This window comes from Zalophus californianus, chromosome 1 (genome assembly GCF_009762305.2).
Source record: "Zalophus californianus isolate mZalCal1 chromosome 1, mZalCal1.pri.v2, whole genome shotgun sequence".
Lineage (NCBI taxonomy): Eukaryota > Metazoa > Chordata > Mammalia > Carnivora > Otariidae > Zalophus > Zalophus californianus.
Genome location: NC_045595.1, coordinates 150,021,761 through 150,038,063, shown reverse-complemented (window position 1 = coordinate 150,038,063; position 16,303 = coordinate 150,021,761). Strand labels below are relative to the sequence as shown.

General features: G+C 42.2%; 1 protein-coding gene across 5 annotated transcripts in view; it reads left to right on the top strand.

The window, feature by feature from the left end:
* The window catches only part of CD86 (CD86 molecule), a 65,664-nt gene that overhangs the window by 22,870 nt on the left and 26,491 nt on the right, over positions 1 to 16,303 (top strand). For 2 of the 5 annotated variants that reach the window (XM_027587761.1, XM_027587762.1), the window contains exon 2: positions 11,544 to 11,593. In XM_027587761.1, coding sequence (XP_027443562.1) covers positions 11,544 to 11,593 — 50 coding nt within the window. Of the gene's footprint in view, positions 1 to 115; positions 372 to 11,543; positions 11,594 to 14,319; positions 14,446 to 16,303 lie in introns of those variants that run through there. The other 3 variants (XM_027587760.1, XM_027587764.2, XM_027587763.1) reach the window with 3 other exon arrangements.

Below are 16,303 nucleotides of genomic sequence, written 5' to 3'. Positions count from 1 at the left end.
AGTCTTTGTCATGTTTGTGGCTGGGCTGTCTTTGGGGAGTTTCCTCAGGGCTTTACATTCACTCACTCTCCACCAGTGCATTTGTAGTCATTTTCATCGGTGGAAATGCCCACCTGCCATCAGAAGTTATCTGGAACCAGCCCCTGTCTGTGGTGCTATTTCTTTCTTGTCAGTTCCCCTTTCTGCATTTGAGTTCTAGCTTCAGCCCTGACATTATTTCTTTCTCTACAAGGAGTGTTAGGAGGTTATGGGGAGCTCACAAAGGCTCCTCTTCGTTTATTCTTAGTACCTTGCTTCTGCGTTCCTCGGGAATGCCCCTGGGCTTATGTATCTGGTCTCCGGGAGCTGCAGTGGATGGGCACTTGTGACAGGTATGTTCTTATGAAGCTCGTATGCCTGGGGAGCTTGGTGTTAGATAAAGCTGCGTGTGGGGCAGATGTTCAGAGGTGGGGCTGACGGCTGGGAAGGGAGTGGGTAAGAAGTGTTGTGGAGTACATGCGTAAAACTTTTGAGCATCAGGCTTGATTCTGAGACTGGCTACGGTGGAGGCAGGACATTACAAAAACATGTCTCTTCCAGCCAGATCCCTTTGTCTGCTTTGGTGAGCTAAGAGACAGGACAGGCAGGAAACAGAAGGCGCCACTTACCAAACAACCAGCAGCCGCCCTTGGCCTCAGGGTGCTGGGGGCTCCAAGTAGCTCTGCTGCAGGAGAAGCTATCCAAGGATCCTGGCCCTGCCTGAGCCCCTTGTGCCAGTGAGAAGTTCAGAGGACTGGAGCAAAACCCACAGCCTCTGCAGTGGTCTCTGTTTTCTTATTTGACCTTTCTCTTCCTCTCTCTCTCTCTTTTTTTTTTTCTCTCTTTTTTCCATTTCTTCTTCCCATCTAAGTGTCCTATCACAATATTGGCTCCTCTTGGCACCAGAGACCAAGAGCTCATTTGAAAAGCAAGTCTTAGGTCAAAAAAGAGCCCAGGCAGTGGTTTCTCGTGTTCTGTATACCATGAACATATTTGCATTTGCAAATAAGCTTAAAATAGTGCCTCCACTAAAAGTTATTTAAGGAGAGACACGTGAAAATAATTTTTGGCCAAGGGAACTTCCCACTCCTCTCAAATTGTAATAACTGAGGAGATGGTCTATTCCTCTGACATGCAACCTCAATCTTGGGACCAAGGCTCTAGACTTAAATGAGTCTAAGTGCACAAACTCGTAGTTCTGTATTATTTCATCCGTTTGCTGTTGCAGGTACCATTAATGCTATTTATATGAACTATCCTGTGTATTAGCTTTTATAAATCTTTGCTCATTGGTGTGTTCTAAATATATTTATTGAGTGCTTAACTATGTCACAGGTAGTGGGTTTTTAGCAAGGAGCATAAAAGACATGGACCTTGTACTCTTGAAGCTTTCAGCCTAGTGGGAAAACGTTACTATTAGATAGTCACACTAAAATGACTATATGGCAACAGTGCTTTGAAGACAAGGAAATGGTTCCTTGTGATTGTGCTCACTGTTTAATAACTATGTCTTTGACCTTGATATTTTGGTTACTCTAATATCCCTGGATATCAGATGTCTCTTCCTGGTGGAGATGAGGATTGGATGTTATGGAGTTGAGGTTAAGGTGGGAGAGGAAAGAGCATAAAAGGTGAAAAGGTAAGCCAAGCCGGATTCTTTAGGAGAAAATCAAGATTCAAATACCATGTTTCAAAAATTGGATAGAGGTGGGAGGTAAGTTTAAGGATCTCTGGACCGGGAGACTAAAGCTGTGAAGAAATAGAACAAGAACGAAACATGTCTGAAACAAGCAAAGCGGGTGGTGGGAAGGTACCAGAGTCCAAGCAAATGTTGCCAATTCGCCTTTCTTGGTCAGGCAAATAAGAGTATTTAGGGACAGGACAGAAGGATAGCGTCATAGGCTGAGCACACAATCCTTTATTGGACCTTTATCCTCATCTCTAACCTAATATAGCGACTTGTTTCTGAACCATAGATTGGAGTACACTCAAGGTGAGGTTTGAGAAATAGACGCCATTTTGATTATGTATAGAAGAAAAAACGTGTCTTCAGCACTTTCCATCTCCCCATCAGAATAGGAAGGTTCCCATTCACTATTCTCCTTCTTTTTATGAGTATGATTCCATTCTGAGTTCCTTTTCTTATTTAGATAAATTAACTTGAACTTAATGGCTAAAAAAAAAAATTGCTCCCTTCTAGCTAGCATTTGCATTTTAATAGGGGCTTTCAAAAATGCCTTAACCCAAGGAATGAGTAATTTGGGAATTCCAAGCACCAGGGTAGGGTTGGTACACAGAATGGGGAGAGGGGACGTCCCTCAAATTGTGCCCTTGAAACATTGGCTTTCTCTCTTTGACCATGATTCTGGTTCTGAGAGAACAGGAAGGGGCCCTCTTACAGGGCCAGGATTGGTATAAATGCCTTTTAGTGAGTTCTGTGGGTCTTATTTGTGGTAGGTGGAGCCCTTGACCAGATGTGCACAGACTCACCTGTAAACTTCGCATGATGCTTACCCATAGGCACTTTTTGGAAAAGGGATGCTCCTTGACTCAGAAAGATCTGATTCTAGATATGACTAGGAGAACGGGACATCTGTCTTGTACACAGACTTGCTATAAGGAGACTGGAAAAGCTAAATGCTCTCAACATGTTATGCTCCTTCTTTTGGGTGAGTGAGGGGAATGGCCTCTTGATTTTAATACTTAGTTACCTACAATAGCAGGGAATGAATAAAAGCAGCCTCTCCTCCTTATGAGTCCACATAGACATTTCTTCTTTGTACCTATGCATCTTTGATGCTGCTCCCCTCATATCTGTGTGGAAACACCATGCTCCCAAATGGGTGAGGGGAAAGACAGCTAATCAAAGTAAGGCAGTGTTAAGTATGAAAAACTCTCCACAAATGGGGGCCCAAGAGGGTTTGCTCCAAAAAGAGATTGGAAACCAAGTCAGACATATGATCCAGCCTGAGTTAGAAAGAGACACGGCTGCTAGGGGAATTCAGTTAAGCTCAAGATGGGTGACATACATCCATAGCCAATCATCATCTCCTGTGTCCATCAGACACCAGGAAGTGTTCACATTTTCATCAAGGTGGCACTCTTGCTCATCTCTTTCTTGTCATACCCACTTCCACATGCTGACTCAGCCTCTTCATCTCAGGTCTATGAGACTTTAATATTGGCTTTCTTGATCACCCTAACACCAGCCCTCACCTCCTTCCTCAGGTCACTGACAGGCTTATTTTCTTTCAACTTTCATTACATAGTTTTTCTGCTCCCAAACCATTAATCCCAAACTCTCAGTGTTCTATCACATTAAACACAAACTCATCTGACATTCCCGACTCCATTAAGCTATCCTACTCTACTTACGGAAATGAATTTCCCATTATTTGTGCAAGTGAAAAAGTAAAAAAGCCCTGTAGCATCCACTGTGTTAGTCTATTAAACAAGAGTGATTCCTGGCACTCAGTTGTTGAATGAATGAATGAATGAATCAATCAATCAATCAATACCTTATCCTCATCTTCACATCCTGTTGATTATAATCCTAAATATTGCTTGAACCTATCCACTTCTATGTCTGCTACTACCAACCTAGACCAAATGGCTATCTTCTTTCATTTAAATGACTGTAGTAGCCAACTGATTGGTCTTCTGGCATCTGTTCTGGCTTCCCTACCATCCATTTGCTACACAGTAGCCAAGTCATCTTTTCAAAATGCAAAACTCATTATGTCACTCCTCTAATTTCTTCAACAATTCATGTTGCACTCAGAATAAACACCAAAATCCTTTGCTGACCCCTAGGATAAGTATGGTCTGGCCCCTGCTGACCTCTGCAGGTTTGTCTCCCCACTCCTCTAGTCATTTAAGCCACATCAACCTTCCCTCATTCTCCCTCTTGCCTCAGTGCCTTTTCACCTGCTGTTCCTTTTGCCTAGAATCCTTCCAAGCCAGTCCCTTTCACCTATGTAACACTTATTCAATCTCCTCTGTTTACCTATTAGTGCATAATAAACTGCCCCCAAACTTAGCAGCTTAAAACAATGAATATTTACTCTGCCTGACAATGTTGTGGGCCAGAAATTTGGGCAGGCTTTTGAGTGATTTTTCTGTTCCTCATGGCATCAACTGAAGTCACTTTGTGGTTAGTATTAATCTAGTGAATGGGCTAGTCTAGGGCTGCACTGTCCAATTCAGTAGGCACTAGCCACATGTGGCAACTGATCACTTAAAATGTAGCTCATTTAAGTGCTATAAGTGTAAAATACCTACAAGATTTTATACAGAAAAAAGAATGCAGAATATCCATTAATCATTTTATATTGATTATATGTTGAGATTATAATTTTTAGATACCCTGAATTAAAGAAAATATATCATTAAAATTAATTTTTATGTATTTCTTTTTAATTTTTTAATGTGGCTCCTCGAAATTTTCAAATTACACATGTGGTTGCATTATATTTCTATTGGACAGTGCTGACCTAGAGCAAGGGTCAGCATTTTTTTCTATAACAGGCCATATAGAAAATATTTTCAGCTTTTCAGGCCATATCATTCCTAACATAGCTACTCATCTCTACTACTGTAATGGAAAAGTAGCCATAAACAATAATTAAATAAATGGGTATAGCTGCATTCCAACAAAACTTTATTTGTAAAAATAGGTGGTGGCCAGATTTGGTCTGCAGGCTGTAATTCGCTGACCTCTGATCTGGAGGATAGAAGATTTTATTCCTGTGTCTGGTGGCTTGGTAGAAATGGCTGGAAGGCAGGACTCAGCTGGGACCGTTGACCCAAACACCTGCACATAGCCTCTTTGGCATGGTAGTCTCAGAGTAGTTCCCATGATGTTTCAGAGCCCAAGAGACTATTCCAAGAAAAATAGAAGCTGTAAGGCTTCTTATGATCTAGCCTCTCAAATCCCAAACATCCTTTCTGCTGCATTCTATTGGTCAAACAAGTCTCTGAGGCCAGCCCAGATTTAAGGAGAGGAGATTAGACATCACCTCTTCATGGGAGGAGTAGCAAAGAATACGTGTCCATCTTTAATCTATCACATCATTCTTCAAATCCGTTTAGACTAGTCCTATAATAGGCATTCAAAATACCACAAACCTCTCCTTTGTAGCACTTGTCATCATTACAAGTTTACACTTATTCGTGTGATTATCTTGCTTCTCCACCAAACTATAAGCAGCCCTGTGACAAGGAGCTGTTCCTGGTTTTGGTCGTCATTATAGTCTAAGCACCTAGCAGGATGCCTGGCTCCATAAATATTTGTTGAATGAATGAACGATATTAGGGCATTGCTTTTCAGCCATTAACTGTACTAATACCAATCCCACATTTCTCCACATTGCTCTCAAGCATATCACGAGACGCCCTGTCAGAAGCCTTGTTAAAATTCAAATACATCCCATTCCCAGCAACCTTATTATTTTGTAGTTCAGAAACTTCATAAAAAAGGAAATAAGCCTATTCTATCCCTCCCAGGACCTCAAAGGCAATGGTAGCTGCTCTAACAGTATAGCTTCGGGTTCTGGTGCTCTGAGAAGTAATTCATGCCATGTCAACCAGAGGCAAGCCAAAGCCCCGGGCAGCTTGTGGTCCTCCCAGACCTCACTCACAAGGCCAGCCCAGCAAGCCTGGCTTGTCCAGTGACAGGATGAACTGACAGAAGGCCCTGAGCAATGGGCTGAGGCTGACCTAATCCTCCCTCCTTGGGGGCTGTAGCATCATCTCCTGCTTTGCTTGAAGCAAGAGCTCCTAAGTGTGTCAGGAGGAGATATGCATTGCCACCTTCCACACTGATCCTACAGCTTAAATTGTAGTTATATGTGTACACCCTATCGTTCTTCTTAGTACTGGGTGAGGGAGCAAGGCCCGCATATCCTTATTTCCCCCACAACCTGTAGAACAAGCCTGTCACTGAGTAAATTCAGTCAATGCTTGCATGGGAGCTGGTCTCAATGAACAATTTTCCTAAGACACCAGCAAACTTAGCACTTTTTCTGGATCCCCTGATCCCCACTAGTATTCTAGACAAAGTTGTGAAACAGGGACCATTTTTCTACCTTGAATTCTTTTTTTAAATTTTTTTATTGTTATGTTAGTCACCATACATTACATTATTAATTTTTGATGTAGTGATCCATGATTCATTGTTTGTGTATAACACCCAGCACTCCATGCAGAGCGTGCCCTCTTTAATACCCATCACCGGGCTAACCCATCCCCCCACCCCCCTCCCCTCTAGAACCCTCAGTTTGTTTCTCAGAGTCCATCGTCTCTCATGTTCGTCTCCCGCTCCGATTTCCCCCCCTTCATTCTTCCCCTCCTGCTATCTTCTTCTTCTTCTTCTTTTAAACATATATTGTATTATTTGTTTCAGATCTACCTTGAATTCTTGATCCCCAACTTCTACCTTGAATTCTTCTGTCCCTTCCTGTGTCACAGTATCTGCACCCCATCCCACCCTCAGGCTGCCCACCCCCACCCCACATCCCTTCATACCGTCTGGTGCCTGAACTAGATCCCACAGTTTCCTTCAGATCTGAGACACAAAAGATCCCTTCTTTATCCCCTTCTCTTCCTGCCCGAATACACGTATTTCCCCAGAGTTCTTCTAGGTGAGACTTGTTGAAATCCACTAATGTGTGCCTGGAGCTAGGTCCATGCTAGAAAACTGATAACCTGTCCAGTGCTGGAGTGGAGAGGAGCATTCTCTGCCTGGCACATAAAGGGTGCTCAAGTAATATTTGTGGAATGAATGGAGGCTTAGGACAGAAACTCTCCTGATAGGGAGGGACGCTTTGACTCCTCCTGCCCCCAACGCAGCCTCTTTCCCATGAATGTGCCCTCCGATCCCAGGAGCCCTCTGATCCCAGGAGCCACCCTCACACCTGGCCTTTGGGACGTGCTGCTCCCTGGCTACCTTAAGAGTGGAGTAGGTAGAATCAGAATCCTATCTTCTTGCTCCCACAGCCCAGTCTGAAACTAGCTGGAACTTTTAAAGGAACTATCCCAGTGTTAAAAAGAACAATGAAGCTGTGTGGGTTTAAACCTCAACTCTATCATTTACTACTGGGTGGCTAGGGCAAGTTCCTTAACCTCTCTGAGGCTCCATTTCTTCATCTGTAATGTGGGGGGTAAGTAATCCCACTTTGTCGTGAGGGATAAGAGTGTAACTAGTCATTCAGCTGCCTCTCACTCACAGTCTATGATGGGCCAGGCGTATATAATAAGGAAAAGTGCTGTACAGTGGGTGCTTTTTGGTTTCTGTAGTGAACCTTCAGGTACATGGAGGCTACTTGCTTCAGGTTTTTGGCCAGTTCACCCACATACAGACCTTATTCTGAACACAGCTGACAGAAATCTCTTCTCAGAGAATCCCCCCGTAAATTCTTAGGTTCTTTCCTCTCCCATTCCCCTTTTTGCTCCCTCCCTTCAAAAGCCAGAGTTTCTACTCAGGCCCTCTGGAGAAAGCAATGACTCGTGGTTGTGGTTGAGCGTTCATTCCTGAGGGAACAGTGACATTTCTGCTCTTCTTCAGAGCCAACAACATTGAAGAAACTAGTTTCCTAACCCAAGCCCCCATCTTCACACATATGCCATGGCTAGAGTTGAGAGAAATTCTTCACATGGGGTATAGAGGACCATGTCAATCTCAAGTATTTTAGCACCATATTTTATTAGGGTCTCTGACAAATGAAGTGTCCAAGGTGTTGCCCAGGACAGTGTCCAATCTTCAAATTAATGTTAGTAAAGTTTACTAGAAAGCTCCTTGCTGGGCCAGGATTTTGAGGAGGAATGTGATCTCTGTCCCCAAATTCTTAAAGGGCTTTGCCAGAAGCTCCAGAGAATGACACCAGTATTAAGAAAAGGAAGTTACAGAGAGGCAGTTTCTTGCTCAGGGGAAGAGAGGATTTCCAAATAGAGAAGTTAAAATGGTATTGATTTCCTTGTCATACCCAGTGCTTCTTTCCCAAGTGCATGAATTATAGGGACCGTTTGTCCAAGATATCGTGGGCCATACTGATTCATGTAATAATTTGAATTAAAGGTGATTTGTTAAATTTATAGTGAAATATAATTTGATTTTGTGTCCCTGTTCAGTACATCACCCCAAGGAATAACAAATCTTTGGTTAGGTAAGCATGCTGATTTGGGGGGTTTGCAAACAATGGGAGATTCCTATATTAGATGGAAGTTCAGATTCAAAGGATTCTCAGTCCTCAGAGTCTATGACAAACAGGATGCTGGTGGTGACTTAGTATGAGGAAGTGCACAGGAATCAAATAGAGCACCCTCTTTCCAGGCTTTACCACTGAGTGCTGTCAGCTTTGGCCCAAGAGTTAATGCCCAAGCTCTGTAACCTATTGAAATCATTAGAAGGGAGGAAGAGAATAATCAGGAACAAGTGTGAGGTTCATATACTGAACACCTACTATGTGCTTCAGCAACTGAATATATGTGTAACTCATTGTCACAAAGCACTACCTTTCTAAGTAGTTACTAATTAACACTAATTTTTTAAAGATTAAAGAGCTCCTACAAATTAAGAAAAATTTGTAAAAAGTCCAGAGACTCAAATTAAAAGTAGGTAGAAGAAATGTATGGACAGTACATGGAACAAGAAATGTTATCTCTTGGGGCGCAGGTGACTCAGTCAGTTGAGCGTCCAGCTTTTGATTTCATCTCAGGTCATGATCTCAGGGTTGTGAGATCAAGCCTGAGTCTGGCTCCACCCTATGCGTGGAGCCTGCTTGGGATTCTCTCTCTCCCTCTCCCTCTGCCACTCCCCCATCTGTCTCTTCCTCTCTCTAAAAAAGAAAAAGAAAAAGAAAGGTTATCTTATACATTTGAAAAGATGTTCAATCTCATAATAAAAGAAATTCATTTTAAAATTACAGTGAGCACCACCTCGCATCTGTTAGGACGGATACCATAAGGAAAAAAAATAACAGGTGTTGACAAAGATGTGGAGAAATTGCAACAGGGCAATTGTGCACTGTTAATGGGATTAAAAAATTATGCAGCTGCTGTGGAAAACAGTATGTCAGTTCCTCAAAAATTAAAAATAGAATTACCCTATGATCCAGCAATTCCACTTCTGATTATACACCCAAAAGAAATGAAAGCAGGGCCTCAAAGAGCTATTTGTACATCCATGTTCACAGCAGCATTATCACAACAGCCAAAAGGTGGAAGCAACTCAAATATCCATCAACAGATGGATGGATAAATAAAATGTGGCATATATATACAGTGGGGATGTTACTCAGGTTTAAAAATGAAGGAAATTCTGACACATGCTACAACATGGATGAACCTCAAATAAATTATGCTAAGTGAAATAAGCCAATCACAAAAAGACAAGTTCATTCCATTTATAAGAGGTAGCTAAGTACTTAAATTCATGGAGACAGGAGGTGGAATGGTGCTTTCCAGGGCCTGGGTGGAGGAGAGAACAGGGAGTTAAGTGTTTAGTAAGTAGGGAGTTTCAGTTTTGCAAGATGAAGAGTTCTAGACATGGATAGTGGTGACGGTTGCACAACAATGTAGTTAATACCACTGTACACTTAAAAAATGAGTAAGATGGTAAATTTTATGTTATGTGTATTTTACCACAATGAAAAACTGCAATTACCCTTTGACCCTTTGGTCAAGCCATTTCTACTTCTAGGAAGATAGCTTATTCCCACATAAGTGTTTTGGCATGTGATCAAGGTTTTTCATTGCAGCAGAATATTGGAAACAGCTAAATGTCCATTGATAGAGGCTGGTAAAATAAATTATTGTCATTCAATAGAATACAACAGAATATGCAACTGTTAGAATGAAGATACTCAGTACATGTGGATACAGAACAATCTCTAAGGTAGTGGCATGTGTGCAAAATTGTGTATAAATTGCTACCATTTGTGTTTAAAAATAAAATGAAAAAAAATATTGGTCTATGTTTTTCATTTTGTTTTGCCTAAAATAACTGCAAGTAGAGGCAAGAAGCTGTTAACAGGTAACAGTGGTTTCTCCAGTCATGTCTTCGGGGGAAAACTTGATAGCTAGGGCACAGGGTTGGAAGAAAGACTTGCTTTCCACGATTTATCACCTGTACCTTTTAAATTTAGTACCATGTGCAGGTATGATCTATTCAAAAATTTTTAACTAAAAAAAGAGGTTATAGTCTAGAAGGGAAGAAACCTAACAGACGCTTTTAGCCCAAAACTCTGTGCCAAGTGCTATGGGAGTAGGGAGAAAAGGTATCTAGCAGAGCCCAAAGGGATCAGGAATGACTTCTAGACAAATCACCCCCGAGGAAGAAATTTCTGCTATTGGATCACAAATTGTTGTGCATCTTCTCCTGAGCATTGGTTTGTTTTATCCTAATGGACAGATCTGTAAGTTAATTCACTGATTAGGTTTTCATTTTCACTTTGGTTGTTAAAAAGATATAGGCCAAAATTGTGACCTGAACCACGCAGGGTGGGCAGATTTCTAAATGGTAAACATTTAGCATGGAACTTATACCAGGCTCCACTTCATATTCTTGCATTTGGTTTGCTTTTTAGCTGTTTCTATTTTTGGTCATGCTCCCTTATTCTGTGCTCCCCTGTAAGCCACTCTCCAGGCTTTTTGGTCTAAGTTGGAGTAAGTGGGTGAGAGAAGAGGGAGGGAGGGAGGGAGGGAGAGAGGGAGGGATGGAAAGGAAGAAGGGATAGAAGTTATAAAGCAATGCCTGCTGTTTTCCTTGGCTTATCATGTTCTCAAAGTGGGGTCCTTAAGCCAGCAGCACAGTATCACCCGTGAGTTTGTTGACATGGGTTTCACTGAGTCTACTAAATCAGAATCTCTGTGGACAAGGCCCAGATAATGGCTTTAACATGATCTTCCAAATGATTTTTATGCACAGTAAAGTTTGAGAATCACAGGGAAACCAAAGGCAAGTTGATTTCTAAACATAAATACTCTCCATTTGTCCCATCATACCCATTGTCTTGGTCAAGATAAGTAAGCTCGCTCTTCCAATAAACAATCCCCCAAATTTCATTAGCTTGACACAATAAAAGTTTGCTCATGTCACAGTCCAGTATGGATCACTTTAGGGTAGAAAGAGCTGCTTTATTAATTTGTTCACCAATCCAGCTTCCTTTCATAGTGAGGCTTTGCCATCCTCTAGGGGCTTGGACTCCTCTGAATTCTCTGCATCCAAGAAGGCAGTAGAGGGAGGAAAGAGAAAGAGGCTTTAGTGGCAGGTCTGGAAGTAACACGAGTCTTTTTTTGCCCACCCTTCCATTGGCCAGAACCCAATCACATAGCCCACCTAACTGCAGGGGAGGCTGGGATGTAGGGCGGATCTGTGGAGCTAGAAGGAGAAGGAAATGGCCTTGGTGAACACATAGCATGGTCTCTGCTACACGCATGGGCCTAAGTGATTCCCAAGCTTCACTTGTCATGTTTTGGTTTTTAGTCATTTTCTAATCAAGTTTTATCTTTTCTTTTTTTAACTCTAGCACTATGGGACTGAGTAACACTCTCCTTGTGATGGCCCTCCTGCTCTCTGGTAAGAACCTTTTGGCTTTATAAAGTCCTAGAATCCTTCTATATCTCCCAATGAACTGGCCATGCAAGCCTAGGCCTGAGACTTGGTGGGTTTTATTTATTTTTATCCAGTTTTGCATAATACCACATGCAAAAAAAAAAAAAAAGACTTTCCTGGAGAAGAAAGAAGCATCATGATAGAGAACTCGTATCTCAGCTGAGGGCAGGTCTAGCCTGGGATGGTGCACCACCCCTTTGCCATCTTACTCCCATGGTACTGGATGCACAAAGTAGGGTAGACTGGTCTGTCCAGCAGCGCCCAGGGAGCTAGGGGAAGGCCCCTGCTCTGACACCCCTGAGGCTTAACTCTTTTGCTCCACACATCCTTCCTTCTGGTCTTCTCTGTTCCCATTCCTGATATTCTCGGGCTTTTAGAAAACAGCTGACGGGCTTCTAAAAGCCTTCCGTTGGGGAGCATTGGTTTCCATATTCCCTACTGTCCTCTCCTCCTCCACAGCCTTCCCTACCAGTTGAGGCCCATAGATCACAGTTGCCCCTGCTTACTGGGAGGATCAAGAACCCCAGCCCTCCTGCTCCCTACTTCAGTGACCGTCAGCTAGGTGCAGCGGCTGACTCACCATAAAGTGAATGAAGCTGAGCTTCAGGGTTTCTCACTTACACAAGCCCTTCCCAAAGTCCCCTCCAAGCCTCCATTAGGGGCCCTAGCAGTGAGGTCACATGTCTTATTCTTTGGCAAAATCTTCATAAGTATGCTATTTTAGCCACAATAGTTGAGACCATGTGTCTTTCCACTGTGACTTTTCCCTCCATCACATTCTCCTGCTGGGTGGCACTGTAGTGGCCACGGGCATTTTGTATTTGAATTCCATATTCTGTCTCTTAAAGAGTACTCCACACACACACCCAAAAAAAGAAGTTTTAGAAAGGTCAGCCTCACAAAACTCAGATGTTCCCTGTTTGCTGCTCCTCCCTGAGTTTCAGTTTCTTCATGTATAACCTGGGGTTGGCCAAGGTTCCTGCCACACATCCTGTGACTGGGCGCCTTTAGTTTCAACTCTCCCGCTGCCCCTTTCTGCTGCACATCGTCCCCACCCTCAGTACTGAGAGAGAAGCCATCCCAGTCTTGATATGGGGCACGTGGGGTGGGCGGGGTGTGAGCGTGAGCTTGGCCACGGCAGCAGGCAGGCTGCCACTGACTGACTGGCCTGCCCACGAGTTCACCTCCTCCAGATGGCTACGCACCAGGCCCTCGGCCACTGTCCTGCTGTGTGTGGCAAGGAGTCAAGGCTCTAGGGAGAGATGCCCCTTCCGATTGATGCTGATTGGGACGGGCCTTTTGTGATTTCTATTTTCTACTTAGCCCCTTGGAGCTTGCTGAGTCCATGAGCGTGAGGTATATAGATGTGCTAACTGACCACTCCACTAATGGAGTGTCTGTTCTGTCAGAACAGAAGCTTCTACTCCCCAGGGTCAATAACCTGCTAACTGTAGCTCTTGGGGAGGCAAACTGTATGTGTGAGGAAGGGGGTAGGACAGGGCTCTGGAGAACGTTATCCAGCAGAAAGCCCTTCCCATTCTACTTCCTATTCTATTTACTTGACAAATACTTAGATATAGCACCTACTTTGTGCCAAGTACTGTTCTAAGCGTTTTATAAAGGATAACTTATTTAAACATCACAATACCTTGCTTATAGATGTGGAAACTAAAGCCCAGAGAGGTTAAGTAATATGTCTAAGATCAGCATAGCTAAGGAGTGGCAGAGCTTAGATTCACCCCACGCAGTGGAGATTCAGCATCTGTTCCCTTAACCTTGACATTATACTGCTTCTTCCGACTCTTGCTCATGAACTATTCATAAGTGGTAGGATTTGTTCTGTGGAGACCCAAACAACTTTGGTAGATAATGTCACTTATGCCTCAGCCAAGTTCACAAGCTCCTCACGAGCACGTCCATCACCTTCCCTACAGCCAGTACCTCATCTGGTACCATACCTAATGTTTGGGCCCCCACCTTTCTCACTGCAGTGACCAGCCTAGCTCTTTTGACTTGGGAAAAAAATGAAGAAAAATGGCCTAGAAACAAATTTTTAGGAAAGTCTGATACCATTTTCCCCCAAACTTTCTGACTCTGCACACTGAAAGTGAGAATAAAGCTGAGAAGCCTTATCACAACTGAGTCCAGATGTCACTTTTGCCCTTGCCTTGCCTTTGAAGTTTCAAAGTACCCTGCCTGGATACTTCTCGGCCTCATAAAAGAGAATTACCAATATTGAAACCTTAAAAATAACCTCCCCAAACGGTAACTGCTTAAGTTTTATGGCAGGAAAAGAATCAGTGATTATATATTTGTCAGTATAAATGTCAAACCTGAGATAGGAAATGGTGATACCAGATTAGAATATCACATTGTCAACACTTCCCATGCTATTAAAACAGCAACAACAAGAAAAACAACAAAACAGATACCATTCTTTTTTAACGAAGGAAAAGAATCAACTTGGATTGTATCTTTCTTCTCAGGACATATCCCTCTGCGTACTGGGCTGGTGAGCACTGACCTGGCCATAGGCAGGCACCCAAGGGAAGAAAGGAGACACAATTGGCCCAGTTAATCCTCAGCAAAAATGCAGGGCTGAATAATTTATTTGATGGCAGAGATAAAACAGTGCAGCAAAATAATTCTGTTTTTCCTCTCTCCCATAGGTTCTGTGTCCTCCCCCAGTCAGGGAACTTAGACATCATAGTTGCTGCCCCTGCCCTTGAGGTGAAAACTGGATGAGAGTTTAAGACTGAAAAGGGCAGGAGGGCTTTGCTGAATTAGGTTACGATTTGTGCTTTGTATTTACAAAGGTAAAGGAATTTCTAAGTGCAACTTGCAGTGGCACCTTTAACCGTCGAGTTCTGTTTGCTGCTAGCCCAGCACCTCTGTAACTCTCTAAAGCTGGGGCCAGAGTGGAATTTGGAAAATCACTAGTCCACACGTCCGAAGGAAATTCCTTTCTAGTTTGACTTTTGATGACTTTCTAGTTTGACTCTTTCAGTCTGGGGGTTCTCTGGGCCATAGTGCTTCCCATTTCTCTTGACCAATACCTCTAGTTCAATAAATGTACCCAGAGTGTCGCTGAAAATCTTTCTTCACTTTAAAATTTACATAAAATTAGCTCAAACCCTCATTCCACATCTTATGGAAAGGTCCGCTGTTTCCCCCCAGATTTTTGCAGGTTCCTAGTGGATGACTGCATGGGTATTATATTTATATGGTTACTTTTACTCCTATTTCCTGCTACTGTTGATAGTGGTTACTAAAATCACCCCCTGGAGGTGAACAGATAATTCAGACTTCATTCCAAAATTCCCAAGGAATTGTCATGAAGCCTAATAGTTCTCCTATCGGAGTCACTCCTTTGTGGTAAGCTACTGTTTCAGGGTCTTTCGAAATACATGTATGCTACCCAGTAGGGAGTATCTTACCCCCAAAGTAATTAATCATTCTAGTAGAGTGCTTAATAAGTTCCAAAGAGTATGGGCTGTCAGCCCTGATCATTTAGTGGAAGACAGTCACTGAATAGGATAAATTTAGGGTTGTTTAGAAGCAAGAATGAAACTGGGAACAGAGACTTTTTCTAGGTGTGGGCTTATTTTCATTTATCTTGGTACTTAGATTGGTACTTAGAATGGTACTTAGAATGAACGCACTTTTGATCTGAGGACTCATGTCCTGCTCCATTTGATTAGGGAATACAGAGGCTGCAACGGTAGATAGACTACTTCAAAAAGGAGCAAGAGTTTGATAGACTGTAGTTCATTTTTCCCTTTGTGAGAGATCTTAATATCATTTCCAGAATATGTAACTCTGGATTTTGCCACCCCCCTACCCCAGGACTGTTGAGATTTATGGAAACAAAAACAAACACTTCTAGCCCTTACTATATAGGCAAGATTTTTACCTCTAGAGCTTATCTATTCCACAGAGGTGACCCTTCTTATATGCCAGGACACAGGGCCAAGTTCCAGGACCTCAAAACTATAAAAACAATTTTAACACCCTCTAAGAGTATTTATCCACTCTTGGTTTCATTTTCACTTTCCTTCATTTCTTCTTATAGATGTCTTTATTAAAAAGTATTCAACTCATTTCTCCATTTATTTATTTATTTATTTATTTCATTATGTTCAGTTAGCCAACATATAGTACATCATAAGTTTTTGTTGTAGTGTTCAACAAATCATTAGTTGTGTATAACACCCAGTGCTCATCCCAACACGTGCCCTCCTTAATACCCATCACCCGGTCACCGTTCTCCATTTAAAAATCACTTTTCTGTTCTTACTATAAAACAACAGGCAAGAGAGTAAAAATAGTTATACATAGTTATGATCATAATATATATGCAATTTCTGAATATGTTTTACTCAACACTGTTTCATACATATTTTCTAAAGTTTCTAAATGATTTTCACTTTTAGAATTTTTGAAATTACATTAGTCCATTGAATTGAAGATGTAATTTGCTTTATTTTGTGTGTGTGTGCATGTGTGTGTGTTTTTTTATTTAGAAGTTATGGCCCCACTGTCTTCTTCAGTTGCTAAGGAGCTTAAATCTAATTGTCATTGTTTTATAGGTATTCTTTCTCCAGTTTTTAAAGAATGAGCTTGTAAGTTTGAAAAAATATTTTATGCTTTATGTTTAGCAGCTTTACCACAATA